Source organism: Oncorhynchus keta, chromosome 22 (genome assembly GCF_023373465.1).
Source record: "Oncorhynchus keta strain PuntledgeMale-10-30-2019 chromosome 22, Oket_V2, whole genome shotgun sequence".
In the NCBI taxonomy this organism is placed as follows: domain Eukaryota; kingdom Metazoa; phylum Chordata; class Actinopteri; order Salmoniformes; family Salmonidae; genus Oncorhynchus; species Oncorhynchus keta.
The window spans coordinates 57,461,219-57,478,510 of NC_068442.1; the positions used below are offsets into that span (position 1 = coordinate 57,461,219).

At 51.0% G+C, this 17,292-nt stretch overlaps 1 protein-coding gene across 5 annotated transcripts in view; it reads right to left on the reverse strand.

Annotated features, from left to right (window-relative positions):
- tbc1d23 (TBC1 domain family, member 23) overlaps window positions 1–17,292 on the reverse strand; it is a 142,098-nt gene that overhangs the window by 32,597 nt on the left and 92,209 nt on the right. For 3 of the 5 annotated variants that reach the window (XM_052475764.1, XM_052475762.1, XM_052475765.1), the window contains exons 6-13: window positions 11,381–11,505; window positions 10,678–10,724; window positions 10,495–10,598; window positions 4,054–4,197; window positions 3,807–3,899; window positions 2,466–2,636; window positions 2,260–2,302; window positions 2,055–2,140 (exon numbers count right to left, since the gene is read on the reverse strand). In XM_052475764.1, coding sequence (XP_052331724.1) covers window positions 2,055–2,140; window positions 2,260–2,302; window positions 2,466–2,636; window positions 3,807–3,899; window positions 4,054–4,197; window positions 10,495–10,598; window positions 10,678–10,724; window positions 11,381–11,505 — 813 coding nt within the window. The remainder of the gene's footprint in view (window positions 1–2,054; window positions 2,141–2,259; window positions 2,303–2,465; window positions 2,637–3,806; window positions 3,900–4,053; window positions 4,198–10,494; window positions 10,599–10,677; window positions 10,725–11,380; window positions 11,506–17,292) is intronic. The other 2 variants (XM_052475766.1, XM_052475763.1) reach the window with 1 other exon arrangement.

Consider the following 17,292-nt stretch of genomic DNA (forward strand, 5'->3'; position numbering starts at 1 on the left):
CTACTGACTAGCTCCAGTGTAATCCTCCCTTGACAGTGGCTACAGACTAGCTCCAGTGTAATCCTCCCTTGACAGTGGCTACTGACTAGCTCCAGTGTAATCCTCCCTTGACAGTGGCTACTGACTAGCTCCAGTGTAATCCTCCCTTGACAGTGGCTACTGACTAGCTCCAGTGTAATCCTCCCTTGACAGTGGCTACTGACTAGCTCCAGTGTAATCCTCCCTTGACAGTGGCTACTGACTAGCTCCAGTGTAATCCTCCCTTGACAGTGGCTACTGACTAGCTCCAGTGTAATCATCCCTTGACAGTGGCTACTGACTAGCTCCAGTGTAATCCTCCCTTGACAGTGGCTACAGACTAGCTCCAGTGTAATCCTCCCTTGACAGTGGCTACAGACTAGCTCCAGTGTAATCCTCCCTTGACAGTGGCTACTATGACTAGCTCCAGTGTAATCCTCCCTTGACAGTGGCTACAGACTAGCTCCAGTGTAATCCTCCCTTGACAGTGGCTACTGACTAGCTCCAGTGTAATCCTCCCATGACAGTGGCTACTGACTAGCTCCAGTGTAATCCTCCCATGACAGTGGCTACTGACTAGCTCCAGTGTAATCCTCCCATGACAGTGGCTACTGACTAGCTCCAGTGTAAACCTCCCTTGACAGTGGCTGCAGACTAGCTCCAGTGTAATCCTCCCATGACAGTGGCTACTGACTAGCTCCAGTGTAATCCTCCCATGACAGTGGCTACAGACTAGCTCCAGTGTAATCCTCCCATGACAGTGGCTACTGACTAGCTCCAGTGTAATCCTCCCTTGACAGTGGCTACTGACTAGCTCCAGTGTAATCCTCCCTTGACAGTGGCTACAGACTAGCTCCAGTGTAAACCTCCCTTGACAGTGGCTACTGACTAGCTCCAGTGTAATCCTCCCATGACAGTGGCTACTGACTAGCTCCAGTGTAATCCTCCCATGACAGTGGCTACTGACTAGCTCCAGTGTAATCCTCCCTTGACAGTGGCTACTGACTAGCTCCAGTGTAATCCTCCCTTGACAGTGGCTACAGACTAGCTCCAGTGTAATCCTCCCTTGACAGTGGCTACTGACTAGCTCCAGTGTAATCCTCCCTTGACAGTGGCTACTGACTAGCTCCAGTGTAATCCTCCCTTGACAGTGGCTACTGACTAGCTCCAGTGTAATCCTCCCTTGACAGTGGCTACTGACTAGCTCCAGTGTAATCCTCCCTTGACAGTGGCTACTGACTAGCTCCAGTGTAATCCTCCCTTGACAGTGGCTACTGACTAGCTCCAGTGTAATCCTCCCATGACAGTGGCTACAGACTAGCTCCAGTGTAATCCTCCCTTGACAGTGGCTACAGACTAGCTCCAGTGTAATCCTCCCTTGACAGTGGCTACTATGACTAGCTCCAGTGTAAACCTCCCTTGACAGTGGCTACAGACTAGCTCCAGTGTAATCCTCCCTTGACAGTGGCTACTGACTAGCTCCAGTGTAATCCTCCCATGACAGTGGCTACTGACTAGCTCCAGTGTAATCCTCCCTTGACAGTGGCTACTGACTAGCTCCAGTGTAATCCTCCCTTGACAGTGGCTACAGACTAGCTCCAGTGTAATCCTCCCTTGACAGTGGCTACAGACTAGCTCCAGTGTAATCCTCCCATGACAGTGGCTACAGACTAGCTCCAGTGTAATCCTCCCTTGACAGTGGCTACAGACGATCTCCAGTGTAATCCTCCCTTGACAGTGGCTACAGACGAGCTCCAGTGTAATCCTCCCTTGACAGTGGCTACAGACGAGCTCCAGTGTAATCCTCCCATGACAGTGGCTACAGACTAGCTCCAGTGTAATCCTCCCTTGACAGTGGCTGCAGTGTAATCCTCCCTTGACAGTGGCTACAGACTAGCTCCAGTGTAATCCTCCCATGACAGTGGCTACAGACTAGCTCCAGTGTAAATCCTCCCTTGACAGTGGCTGCAGTGTAATCCTCCCATGACAGTGGCTACAGACTAGCTCCAGTGTAATCCTCCCTCCAGTGAACTCACTTCAGCTGATCCAGAGGTGCTGACTATCCAGTGGACATAGTTGTCTGGCCCCTCCACATTGATGTCTGTTAGGTGCTGCTGCAGGGCTGGACAACACAACAGGACAGACACTATTTCATTTAGGTTTGCACCCATCAAGACAAAAATAAGTAGGTCTATTCATTTATTTATATGAATTGTTTAAAATGTTAATAATAACACTCACCCATAAAACCACCTTTAGCGATACTGACATATTCTTTGTTTTTCTGTGAGAGAAACCCCCTCGTTAGCACTGACAGATCGGTTGAATTGTAATAAAAAATGGTTGCACTATAACAGAAAGGGTTGAATTGTAATAACAGGTATGCATCTAATGCCCAACAAGATGTAGGATGAATCACTGTCTATTTTGAAATACTACTCTCCTACCTGTAGGAAGTGTGCCAGCACCATGTTCATGTACATGTCCTCCTCCTCCCTCCCTGAACCCATGAAGCAGAGGTGTTCTCCACTAGCGATGGAGCCAGACTCTAGACTCTGTTTCTGGGCCTCCAGGAGGGACTTCACTGATAGGCTGAACTCTGACGGGTTCTGCAGCATCTAGAGACACACAGCAACAGATGAAAGGTTAAGGGTGGCACCCATATGGCACCCTATTCCCGATATAGTGTGCACTACTTTTGACCAGAGCCCATATAGTGCACTATATAGGGAAACGGGTGCCATTTTGACAGAGTAAGACCACAGAGGGAGAGCGAGAGAAAGTAGGTCCGCAGGGAGATAGCCGATAAGCCGATTTATACCCTACGGAGACGGACGGTTTATACCCTACGGAGACGGACGGTTTATACCCTACGGAGACGGACAGTTTATACCCTACGGAGACGGACGGTTTATACCCTACGGAGACGGACGGTTTATACCCTACGGAGACGGACGGTTTATACCCTACGGAAATGGATGATTTGGAGCGTAGCACCGTGTTGCAATGCTGTTTTTGGTCACAAAAGGGTCGGCTCCCCATTCTCCTCTACCGTCCCCTCTCCCCATTCTCCTCTACCGCCCCCACTCCCCATTCTCCTCTACCGTCCCCACTCCCCATTCTCCTCTACCGCCCCCACTCCCCATTCTCCTCTACCGTCCCCTCTCCCCATTCTCCTCTACCGTCCCCTCTCCCCATTCTCCTCTACCGCCCCCACTCCCCATTCTCCTCTACCGCCCCCACTCCCCATTCTCCTCTACCGCCCCCACTCCCCATTCTACTCTACCGTCCCCCTCCCCATTCTACTCTACCGTCCCCTCCCCATTCTCCTCTACCGCCCCCACTCCCCATTCTCCTCTACCGCCCCCACTCCCCATTCTCCTCTACCGCCCCCACTCCCCATTCTCCTCTACCGCCCCCACTCCCCATTCTCCTCTACCGTCCCCTCTCCCCATTCCCCTCTACCGTCCCCTCTCCCCATTCTCCTCTACCGCCCCCTCTCCCCATTCTCCTCTACCGCCCCCACTCCCCATTCTCCTCTACCGCCCCCACTCCCCATTCTCCTCTACCGTCCCCTCTCCCCATTCTCCTCTACCGCCCCCACTCCCCATTCTCCTCTACCGCCCCCACTCCCCATTCTCCTCTACCGCCCCCACTCCCCATTCTCCTCTACCGTCCCCTCTCCCCATTCTCCTCTCCCTAGTCTCCCGTCCCCCCTCCCCATTCTCCCCCACCGCCCCCTCTCCCCATTCTCCTCTCCCTAGTCTCCAGTGCCCCCAAGGTCTCACCAAGTCTGAGTCCAGGTGGAAGGCAGTAGAGAGGTGTCCAGCGTTGTACTGCTCAGCAGGTCGACAATCCACCACAAAGAACCGAACCCCTTCCTGGGACAGGTCGATAGAGACATTTCTATTACATGTAGTAGGAATATCAAAGTAATTTGTAGTTTGGTTATTGCTCCTAAAATGCTACATTAATCCTTACAGTAATTAGCCACAGTAACATGTTAACCGAAAATGAAAGCTTTGTTGAACGCACCTCAGGGGTGTTGTTACTCACAGGCTGCAGCTGGTTGGCCTGCAGTATCTCAGGGACAGACACAGGGAGACAGAGAGCCTGACTCAGATCCATGTCTTCCTCCTTCAGTGCCACCAGGCTGGACCCAAACAAGTTCTGGTTCTCCTACAGACACAGAGAGAGAGAGAGTCAACGTCTGGTTCTCCTACAGACACAGAGAGAGAGAGTCAACGTCTGGTTCTCCTACACACACAGAGAGAGTCAACGTCTGGTTCTCCTACACACAGAGAGAGTCAACGTGGAATCTCAATTCAACGGCTCAGACACAAGAGGCATGTGGCAGGGTCTACAGTCAATCACGGACTACAAGATGAAATCCAGCCCAGTCACGGACCAGGATGTCTTGCTCCCAGGCAGACTAAATAACTTTTTTGCCCGCTTTGAGGACAATACAGTGCCACTGACACGGCCTGCAACGGAAACATGCGGTCTCTCCTTCACTGCAGCCGAGGTGAGTAAGACATTTAAACGTGTTAACCCTCGCAAGGCTGCAGGCCCAGACGGCATCCCCAGCCGCGCCCTTAGAGCATGCGCAGACCAGCTGGCCGGTGTGTTTACGGACATATTCAATCAATCCCTATACCAGTCTGCTGTTCCCACATGCTTCAAGAGGGCCACCATTGTTCCTGTTCCCAAGAAAGCTAAGGTAACTGAGCTAAACGACTACCGCCCCATAGCACTCACTTCCGTCATCATGAAGTGCTTTGAGAGACTAGTCAAGGACCATATCACCTCCACCCTACCTGACACCCTAGACCCACTCCAATTTGCTTACCGCCCAAATAGGTCCACAGACGATGCAATCTCAACCACACTGCACACTGCCCTAACCCACCTGGACAAGAGGAATACCTATGTGAGAATGCTGTTCATCGACTACAGCTCGGCATTCAACACCATAGTACCCTCCAAGCTCGTCATCAAGCTCGAGACCCTGGGTCTCGACCCCGCCCTGTGCAACTGGGTACTGGACTTCCTGACGGGCCGCCCCAGGTGGTGAGGGTAGGCAACAACATCTCCTCCCCCGCTGATCCTCAACACGGGGCCCCACAAGGGTGCGTTCTGAGCCCTCTCCTGTACTCCCTGTTCACCCACGACTGCGTGGCCACGCACGCCTCCAACTCAATCATCAAGTTTGCGGACGACACAACAGTGGTAGGCTTGATTACCAACAACGACGAGACGGCCTACAGGGAGGAGGTGAGGGCCCTCGGAGTGTGGTGTCAGGAAAATAACCTCACACTCAACGTCAACAAAACTAAGGAGATGATTGTGGACTTCAGGAAACAGCAGAGGGAACACCCCCCTATCCACATCGATGGAACAGTAGTGGAGAGGGTAGCTAGTTTTAAGTTCCTCGGCATACACATCACAGACAAACTGAATTGGTCCACTCACACTGACAGCGTCGTGAAGAAGGCGCAGCAGCGCCTATTCAACCTCAGGAGGCTGAAGAAATTCGGCTTGTCACCAAAAGCACTCACAAACTTCTACAGATGCACAATCGAGAGCATCCTGGCGGGCTGTATCACCGCCTGGTACGGCAACTGCTCCGCCCTCAACCGTAAGGCTCTCCAGAGGGTAGTGAGGACTGCACAACGCATCACCGGGGCAAACTACCTGCCCTCCAGGACACCTACACCACCCGATGTTACAGGAAGGCCATAAAGATCATCAAGGACATCAACCACCCGAACCACTGCCTGTTCACCCCGCTATCATCCAGAAGGCGAGGTCAGTACAGGTGCATCAAAGCTGGGACCGAGAGACTGAAAAACAGCTTCTATCTCAAGGCCATCAGACTGTTAAACAGCCACCACTAACATTGAGTGGCTGCTGCCAACACACTGTCATTGACACTGACCCAACTCCAGCCATTTTAATAATGGGAATTGATGGGAATTATGTAAATATATCACTAGCCACTTTAAACAATGCTACCTTATATAATGTTACTTACCCTACATTATTCATCTCATATGCATATGTATATACTGTACTCTACATCATCGACTGCATCCTTATGTAACACATGTATCACTAGCCACTTTAACTATGCCACTTTGTTTACTTTGTCTACACACTCATCTCATATGTATATACTGTACTCGATACCATCTACTGTATGCTGCTCTGTACCATCACTCATTCATATATCCTTATGTACATATTCCTTATCCCCTTACACTGTGTATAAGACAGTAGTTTTGGAATTGTTAGTTAGATTACTTGTTGGTTATCACTGCATTGTCGGAACTAGAAGCACAAGCATTTCGCTACACTCGCATTTAACATCTGCTAACCATGTGTATGTGACAAATAAAATTTGATTTGATTTGATTTGATTTGAACGTCTGGTTCTCCTACACACACAGAGAGAGTCAACGTCTGGTTCTCCTACAGACACAGAGAGAGAGAGTCAACGTCTGGTTCTCCAACACACAGAGAGAGTCAACGTCTGGTTCTCCTACAGACAGAGAGAGAGTCAACGTCTGGTTCTCCTACAGACACAGAGAGAGAGAGTCAACGTCTGGTTCTCCTACAGACACAGAGAGAGAGAGTCAACGTCTGGTTCTCCTACACACACACACAGAGAGAGTCAACGTCTGGTTCTCCTACACACACACAGAGAGAGTCAACGTCTGGTTCTCCTACACACACACAGAGAGAGTCAACGTCTGGTTCTCCTACACACACACAGAGAGAGTCAACGTCTGGTTCTCCTACACACACACAGAGAGAGTCAACGTCTGGTTCTCCTACACACACACAGAGAGAGTCAACGTCTGGTTCTCCTACACACAGAGAGTCAACGTCTGGTTCTCCTACACACAGAGTCAACGTCTGGTTCTCCTACACACAGAGAGTCAACGTCTGGTTCTCCTACACACATAGAGAGTCAACGTCTGGTTCTCCTACACACACAGAGAGAGTCAACGTCTGGTTCTCCTACACACACAGAGAGAGAGTCAACGTCTGGTTCTCCTACACACACAGAGAGAGAGTCAACGTCTGGTTCTCCTACACACACAGAGAGTCAACGTCTGGTTCTCCTACACACAGAGAGAGTCAACGTCTGGTTCTCCTACACACAGAGAGAGTCAACGTCTGGTTCTCCTACACACAGAGAGAGTCAACGTCTGGTTCTCCTACACACAGAGAGAGTCAACGTCTGGTTCTCCTACACACACAGAGAGAGTCAACGTCTGGTTCTCCTACACACACAGAGAGAGTCAACGTCTGGTTCTCCTACACACACAGAGAGTCAACGTCTGGTTCTCCTACACACAGAGAGTCAACGTCTGGTTCTCCTACACACAGAGAGTCAACGTCTGGTTCTCCTACACACAGAGAGTCAACGTCTGGTTCTCCTACACACAGAGAGTCAACGTCTGGTTCTCCTACACACAGAGAGTCAACGTCTGGTTCTCCTACACACAGAGAGTCAACGTCTGGTTCTCCTACACACAGAGAGTCAACGTCTGGTTCTCCTACACACAGAGAGTCAACGTCTGGTTCTCCTACACACAGAGAGTCAACGTCTGGTTCTCCTACACACAGAGAGTCAACGTCTGGTTCTCCTACACACAGAGAGTCAACGTCTGGTTCTCCTACACACAGAGAGTCAACGTCTGGTTCTCCTACACACAGAGAGTCAACGTCTGGTTCTCCTACACACACAGAGAGTCAACGTCTGGTTCTCCTACACACACAGAGAGTCAACGTCTGGTTCTCCTACACACAGAGAGTCAACGTCTGGTTCTCCTACACACAGAGAGTCAACGTCTGGTTCTCCTACACACAGAGAGTCAACGTCTGGTTCTCCTACACACAGAGAGTCAACGTCTGGTTCTCCTACACACAGAGAGTAAACGTCTGGTTCTCCTACACACAGAGAGTCAACGTCTGGTTCTCCTACACACAGAGAGTCAACGTCTGGTTCTCCTACACACACAGAGACATACTGCTACATACATTATGAAAGCTAGCAACTTAACATGAACCACTGAAGAGAATTAAAACAGTTCAGAGAAATGTAAAGGTATTCTCCAATGACATTTATCAAGCTTCTTCTTCCCTCACAATACTGCCACTTACTGCATGGGCCTGCAGCAACTTCAGTTATATTCAACCGGGCTCCATGTTAGTTGTGTTGTACTGAGAATGTTGTTAATTGACTACAGCTCAGCGTTCAACACCATAGTACCCTCAAAGCTCATCACTGAGCTAAGGACCCTGGGACTAAACACCTCCCTCTGCAACTGGATCCTGGACTTCCTGATGGGCCGTCCCCAGCTGGTAAGGGTAGGCAACAACACGTCTGCTACGCTGATCCTCAACACTGGGGCCCCTCAGGGGTGCGTGCTCAGTCCCCTCCTGTACTCCCTGTTCACCCATGACTGCATGGCCAGGCATGACTACAACCCCATCATTAAGTTTGCTGACGACACAACAGTGGTAGGCCTGATCAACGATGAGACAGGCTATAGGGAGGAGGTCAGAGACCTGGCCGGGTGGTGCCAGGACAACAACCTCCCCCTCAATGTGAGCAAGACAAAGGAGCTAATCGTGGACTACAGGAAAAGGCAGGCTGAACAGGCCCCCATTAACATCAAAGGGGCTGTAGTGGAGCGGGTTGAGAGTTTCAAGTTCCTTGGTGTCCACATCACCAACAAACTAGAATGGTCCAAACACACCAAGACAGTCGTGAAGAAGGCACGGGGGCCTCCGACCGCAAGGCACTACAGAGGGTAGTGCGAATGGGTACCGGTACCCCCTGTATATATTATCTCCACACTGACTCGGTACCGGTACCCCCTGTATATAGCCTCCACACTGACTCTGTACCGGTACCCCCTGTATATAGTCTCCACATTGACTCTGTACCGTAATACCCTGTATATAGCCTCCACATTGACTCTGTACTGGTACCCCCTGTATATAGCCTCCGCATTGACTCTGTACCGGTACCCCCTGTATATAGCCTCCACACTGACTCGGTACCCCTGTATATAACCTCCACACTGACTCGGTACCCCCTGTATATAGCCTCCACATTGACTCTGTACCGGTACCCCCTGTATATAACCTCCACACTGACTCGGTACCGGTTCCCCCTGTATATAACCTCCACACTGACTCGGTACCGGTACCCCCTGTATATAACCTCCACACTGACTCGGTACCGGTTCCCCCTGTATATAACCTCCACACTGACTCGGTACCGGTTCCCCCTGTATATAACCTCCACACTGACTCTGTACCGGTACCCCCTGTATATAGTCTCCACATTGACTCTGTACTGGTACCCCCTGTATATAACCTCCACATTGACTCTGTACTGGTACCCCCTGTATATAACCTCCACATTGACTCTGTACCGGTAACCCCTGTATATAACCTCCACACTGACTCTGTACTGGTACCCCCTGTATATAACCTCCACACTGACTCTGTACTGGTACCCCCTGTATCCTTGTTATTTTGTTGACTTTATTTAGGTAAGTATTTTCTTAATTAACTCTATATTCTGAAAACTTGTTGGTTAAGAGTTTGAAAGTAAGCATTTTACAGTAAGGTATTCACCCTGTATTGAGCAGGGCCCCGTGCCAGCTGTATTGAGCAGGGCCCCGTGCCAGCTGTATTGAGCCGGGCCCCGTGCCAGCTGTATTGAGCAGGGCCCCCGTGCCAGCTGTATTGAGCAGGGCCCCCGTGCCAGCTGTATTGAGCAGGGCCCCGTGCCAGCTGTATTGAGCCGGGCCCCGTGCCAGCTGTATTGAGCCGGGCCCCGTGCCAGCTGTATTGAGCAGGGCCCCGTGCCAGCTGTATTGAGCAGGGCCCCGTGCCAGCTGTATTGAGCAGGGCCCCGTGCCAGCTGTATTGAGCAGGGCCCCGTGCCAGCTGTATTGAGCAGGGCCCCGTGCCAGCTGTATTGAGCAGGGCCCCGTGCCAGCTGTATTGAGCAGGGCCCCGTGCCAGCTGTATTGAGCAGGGCCCCGTGCCAGCTGTATTGAGCAGGGCCCCGTGCCAGCTGTATTGAGCAGGGCCCCGTGCCAGCTGTATTGAGCAGGGCCCCGTGCCAGCTGTATTGAGCAGGGCCCCGTGCCAGCTGTATTGAGCAGGGCCCCGTGCCAGCTGTATTGAGCAAGGCCCCGTGCCAGCTGTATTGAGCAAGGCCCCGTGCCAGCTGTATTGAGCAGGGCCCCGTGCCAGCTGTATTGAGCAGGGCCCCGTGCCAGCTGTATTGAGCAGGGCCCCGTGCCAGCTGTATTGAGCAGGGCCCCGTGCCAGCTGTATTGAGCAGGGCCCCGTGCCAGCTGTATTGAGCAGGGCCCCGTGCCAGCTGTATTGAGCAGGGCCCCGTGCCAGCTGTATAAGGAGGGACCCATAACGGTACTTTACCTTTCTGAGAGACAGGGGGGTCTTGCTCCAGTAATACTGGGCCAGAGAGAACAGGTCTTCTATGTCATCAGCCTCTAACAGGGCAGGAGAGTCCTCCAACATCTCTGTAACAAACACACAGGTTAGAACCCTGCATTCAACACACAGCAGCCTAGAAGCTGAATCCAGAAGCAGATAACTTACTAATGAGATCTTCTTTACTGTCCCCTTCTTGTTGCAGGATGTTATCTCTAGGGGGGGAACAAACAGGATGTTATCTCTAGGGGCGGAACAAACAGGATGTTATCTCTAGGGGGGGAACAAACAGGATGTTATCTCTAGGGGCGGAACAAACAGGATGTTATCTCTAGGGGCGGAACAAACAGGATGTTATCTCTAGGGGCGGAACAAACAGGATGTTATCTCTAGGGGGGGAACAAACAGGATGTTATCTCTAGGGGCGGAACAAACAGGATGTTATCTCTAGGGGGGGAACAAACAGGATGTTATCTCTAGGGGGGGAACAAACAGGATGTTATCTCTAGGGGGGGAACAAACAGGATGTTATCTCTAGGGGGGGAACAAACAGGATGTTATCTCTAGGGGGGGAACAAACAGGATGTTATCTCTAAGGAGGGAACAAACAGGATGTTATCTCAAGGGAGGGAACAAACAGGATGTTATCTCTAGGGAGGGAACAAACAGGATGTTATCTCAAGGGAGGGAACAAACAGGATGTTATCTCAAGGGAGGGAACAAACAGGATGTTATCTCTAGGGGGGAACCAAAAGTAGTAATGCAATATCAGAGCATGGAAGACCTGGTATTGATCAGTTTGTGATAGTAATATCGGTAGCTACGTGTTGTAATCTGGTTTGTATTATGAATATGTTGTAATAGTGGGTACTTGGCATTGACGAGGATGATGAGCAGGAGGAAGAAGATGAGGAAAGGGTCAGCCTGTTGGAGGTAAAAGTCCCACATGGCCTGAGTCACCTCTGGTAGGCAGTGACTGGAGAACAGACTGCCGAGCTGTAGGATACACAACATACCAGTCACAATCCACCATCCCACTGCAAGGGAACATTTCAAACCAAATAGGCTGTACTGACATACCCAGTCTGGGGTTAGATAGACGTACCCAGTCTGGGGTTAGATAGACGTACCCAGTCTGGGGTTAGATAGACGTACCCAGTCTGGGGTTAGATAGACGTACCCAGTCTGGGGTTAGATAGACGTACCCAGTCTGGGGTTAGATAGACGTACCCAGTCTGGGGTTAGATAGACGTACCCAGTCTGGGGTTAGATAGACGTACCCAGTCTGGGGTTAGATAGACGTACCCAGTCTGGGGTTAGATAGACGTACCCAGTCTGGGGTTAGACAGACGTACCCAGTCTGGGGTTAGACAGACGTACCCAGTCTGGGGTTAGACAGACGTACCCAGTCTGGGGTTAGACAGACGTACCCAGTCTGGGGTTAGACAGACGTACCCAGTCTGGGGTTAGACAGACGTACCCAGTCTGGGGTTAGACAGACGTACCCAGTCTGGGGTTAGACAGACGTACCCAGTCTGGGGTTAGACAGACGTACCCAGTCTGGGGTTAGACAGACGTACCCAGTCTGGGGTTAGACAGACGTACCCAGTCTGGGGTTAGACAGACGTACCCAGTCTGGGGTTAGACAGACGTACCCAGTCTGGGGTTAGACAGACGTACCCAGTCTGGGGTTAGACAGACGTACCCAGTCTGGGGTTAGACAGACGTACCCAGTCTGGGGTTAGACAGACGTACCCAGTCTGGGGTTAGATAGACGTACCCAGTCTGGGGTTAGATAGACGTACCCAGTCTGGGGTTAGATAGACGTACCCAGTCTGGGGTTAGATAGACGTACCCAGTCTGGGGTTAGATAGACGTACCCAGTCTGGGGTTAGATAGACGTACCCAGTCTGGGGTTAGATAGACGTACCCAGTCTGGGGTTAGATAGACGTACCCAGTCTGGGGTTAGATAGACGTACCCAGTCTGGGGTTAGATAGACGTACCCAGTCTGGGGTTAGATAGACGTACCCAGTCTGGGGTTAGATAGACGTACCCAGTCTGGGGTTAGATAGACATACCCAGTGTATAGTGTAGGAGTCTGGGGTTAGATAGACTTACCCAGTCTGGGGTTAGATAGACATACCCAGTCTGGGGTTAGATAGACATACCCAGTCTGGGGTTAGATAGACATACCCAGTGTATAGTGTAGGAGTCTGGGGTTAGATACCCAGTCTGGGGTTAGATACCCAGTCTGGGGTTAGATACCCAGTCTGGGGTTAGATAGACATACCCAGTCTGGGGTTAGATACCCAGTCTGGGGTTAGATACCCAGTCTGGGGTTAGATACCCAGTCTGGGGTTAGATACCCAGTCTGGGGTTAGATAGACGTACCCAGTCTGGGGTCAGATAGACGTACCCAGTCTGGGGTTAGATAGACGTACCCAGTCTGGGGTTAGATAGACGTACCCAGTCTGGGGTTAGATAGACATACCCAGTCTGGGGTTAGATAGACATACCCAGTCTGGGGTTAGATAGACATACCCAGTCTGGGGTTAGATAGACGTACCCAGTCTGGGGTTAGATAGACGTACCCAGTCTGGCGTTAGATAGACGTACCCAGTCTGGCGTTAGATAGACGTACCCAGTCTGGGGTTAGATAGACGTACCCAGTCTGGGGTTAGATAGACATACCCAGTGTATAGTGTAGGAGTCTGGGGTTAGATAGACATACCCAGTCTGGGGTTAGATACCCAGTCTGGGGTTAGATACCCAGTCTGGGGTTAGATACCCAGTCTGGGGTTACATACCCAGTCTGGGGTTACATACCCAGTCTGGGGTTACATACCCAGTCTGGGGTTACATACCCAGTCTGGGGTTACATACCCAGTCTGGGGTTACATACCCAGTCTGGGGTTACATACCCAGTCTGGGGTTACATACCCAGTCTGGGGTTACATACCCAGTCTGGGGTTAGATACCCAGTCTGGGGTTAGATACCCAGTCTGGGGTTAGATACCCAGTCTGGGGTTACATACCCAGTCTGGGGTTACATCTGGGGTTACCCAGTCTGGGGTTACATACCCAGTCTGGGGTTACATACCCAGTCTGGGGTTACATACCCAGTCTGGGGTTACATACCCAGTCTGGGGTTACATACCCAGTCTGGGGTTACATACCCAGTCTGGGGTTACATACCCAGTCTGGGGTTACATACCCAGTCTGGGGTTACATACCCAGTCTGGGGTTACATACCCAGTCTGGGGTTACATACCCAGTCTGGGGTTACATACCCAGTCTGGGGTTACATACCCAGTCTGGGGTTAGATAGACATACCCAGTCTGGGGTTAGATAGACATACCCAGTCTGGGGTTAGATAGACATACCCAGTCTGGGGTTAGATAGACATACCCAGTGTATAGTGTAGGAGTCTGGGGTTAGATAGACATACCCAGTCTGGGGTTAGATAGACATACCCAGTCTGGGGTTAGATAGACGTACCCAGTCTGGGGTTAGATAGACATACCCAGTGTATAGTGTAGGAGTCTGGGGTTAGATAGACATACCCAGTCTGGGGTTAGATAGACGTACCCAGTCTGGGGTTAGATAGACGTACCCAGTCTGGGGTTAGATAGACGTACCCAGTCTGGGGTTAGATAGACGTACCCAGTCTGGGGTTAGATAGACGTACCCAGTCTGGGGTTAGATAGACGTACCCAGTCTGGGGTTAGATAGACGTACCCAGTCTGGGGTTAGATAGACGTACCCAGTCTGGGGTTAGATAGACGTACCCAGTCTGGGGTTAGATAGACGTTAGACCCAGTCTGGGGTTAGATAGACGTACCCAGTCTGGGGTTAGATAGACGTACCCAGTCTGGGGTTAGATAGACATACCCAGTCTGGGGTTAGATAGACGTACCCAGTCTGGGGTTAGATAGACGTACCCAGTCTGGGGTTAGATAGACGTACCCAGTCTGGGGTTAGATAGACGTACCCAGTCTGGGGTTAGATAGACGTACCCAGTGTATAGTGTAGGAGTCTGGGGTTAGATAGACTTACACAGTCTGGGGTTAGATAGACTTACACAGTCTGGGGTTAGATAGACATACCCAGTCTGGGGTTAGATAGACATACCCAGTCTGGGGTTAGATAGACATACCCAGTCTGGGGTTAGATAGACATACCCAGTCTGGGGTTAGATAGACATACCCAGTCTGGGGTTAGATAGACATACCCAGTCTGGGGTTAGATAGACATACCCAGTCTGGGGTTAGATAGACATACCCAGTCTGGGGTTAGATAGACATACCCAGTCTGGGGTTAGATAGACATACCCAGTGTATAGTGTAGGAGTCTGGGGTTAGATAGACTTACACAGTCTGGGGTTAGATAGACATACCCAGTCTGGGGTTAGATAGACATACCCAGTCTGGGGTTAGATAGACATACCCAGTCTGGGGTTAGATAGACGTACCCAGTCTGGGGTTAGATAGACGTACCCAGTCTGGGGTTAGATAGACGTACCCAGTCTGGGGTTAGATAGACGTACCCAGTCTGGGGTTAGATAGACGTACCCAGTCTGGGGTTAGATAGACGTACCCAGTCTGGGGTTAGATAGACATACCCAGTCTGGGGTTAGATAGACGCCCAGTCTGGGGTTAGATAGACATACCCAGTCTGGGGTTAGATAGTCTGGGGTTAGATAGACATACCCAGTCTGGGGTTAGATAGACATACCCAGTCTGGGGTTAGATAGACATACCCAGTCTGGGGTTAGATAGACATACCCAGTCTGGGGTTAGATAGACATACCCAGTCTGGGGTTAGATAGACATACCCAGTCTGGGGTTAGATAGGGGTTAGACGACCCAGTCTGGGGTTAGATAGACGTACCCAGTCTGGGGTTAGATAGACGTACCCAGTCTGGGGTTAGATAGACATACCCAGTCTGGGGTTAGATAGACAGACATACCCAGTCTGGGGTTAGATAGACATACCCAGTCTGGGGTTAGATAGGTTCCAGTCTGGTCTGGGGTTAGATAGACGTACCCAGTCTGGGGTTAGATAGACGGGGGTTAGATAGACATACCCAGTGTATAGTGTAGGAGTCTGGGGTTAGATAGACTTACCCAGTCTGGGGTTAGATAGACATACCCAGTCTGGGGTTAGATAGACATACCCAGTCTGGGGTTAGATAGACATACCCAGTGTATAGTGTAGGAGTCTGGGGTTAGATAGACATACCCAGTCTGGGGTTAGATACCCAGTCTGGGGTTAGATACCCAGTCTGGGGTTAGATACCCAGTCTGGGGTTAGATAGACATACCCAGTCTGGGGTTAGATACCCAGTCTGGGGTTAGATACCCAGTCTGGGGTTAGATACCCAGTCTGGGGTTAGATACCCAGTCTGGGGTTAGATAGACGTACCCAGTCTGGGGTTAGATAGACGTACCCAGTCTGGGGTTAGATAGACATACCCAGTCTGGGGTTAGATAGACATACCCAGTCTGGGGTTAGATAGACATACCCAGTCTGGGGTTAGATAGACATACCCAGTCTGGGGTTAGATAGACATACCCAGTCTGGGGTTAGATAGACGTACCCAGTCTGGGGTTAGATAGACGTACCCAGTCTGGCGTTAGATAGACGTACCCAGTCTGGGGTTAGATAGACGTACCCAGTCTGGGGTTAGATAGACATACCCAGTGTATAGTGTAGGAGTCTGGGGTTAGATACCCAGTCTGGGGTTACATACCCAGTCTGGGGTTACATACCCAGTCTGGGGTTACATACCCAGTCTGGGGTTACATACCCAGTCTGGGGTTACATACCCAGTCTGGGGTTACATACCCAGTCTGGGGTTAGATACCCAGTCTGGGGTTAGATACCCAGTCTGGGGTTAGATACCCAGTCTGGGGTTACATACCCAGTCTGGGGTTACATACCCAGTCTGGGGTTACATACCCAGTCTGGGGTTACATACCCAGTCTGGGGTTACATACCCAGTCTGGGGTTACATACCCAGTCTGGGGTTACATACCCAGTCTGGGGTTACATACCCAGTCTGGGGTTACATACCCAGTCTGGGGTTACATACCCAGTCTGGGGTTACATACCCAGTCTGGGGTTACATACCCAGTCTGGGGTTACATACCCAGTCTGGGGTTACATACCCAGTCTGGGGTTACATACCCAGTCTGGGGTTACATACCCAGTCTGGGGTTACATACCCAGTCTGGGGTTAGATAGACATACCCAGTCTGGGGTTAGATAGACATACCCAGTCTGGGGTTAGATAGACATACCCAGTCTGGGGTTAGATAGACGTACCCAGTCTGGGGTTAGATAGACGTACCCAGTCTGGGGTTAGATAGACGTGCCCAGTCTGGGGTTACATAGACCCCAGTCTGGGGTTAGATAGACATACCCAGTCTGGGGTTAGATAGACGTACCCAGTCTGGGGTTAGATAGACCCAGTCTGGGGTTAGATAGACGTACCAGTCTGGGGTTAGATAGACGTACCCAGTCTGGGGTTAGATAGACGTACCCAGTCTGGGGTTAGATAGACATACCCAGTCTGGGGTTAGATAGACGTACCCAGTCTGGGGTTAGATAGACATACCCAGTCTGGGGTTAGATAGACGTACCCAGTCTGGGGTTAGATAGACATACCCAGTGTATAGTGTAGGAGTCTGGGGTTAGATAGACATACCCAGTCTGGGGTTAGATAGACATACCCAGTCTGGGGTTAGATAGACATACCCAGTCTGGGGTTAGATAGAC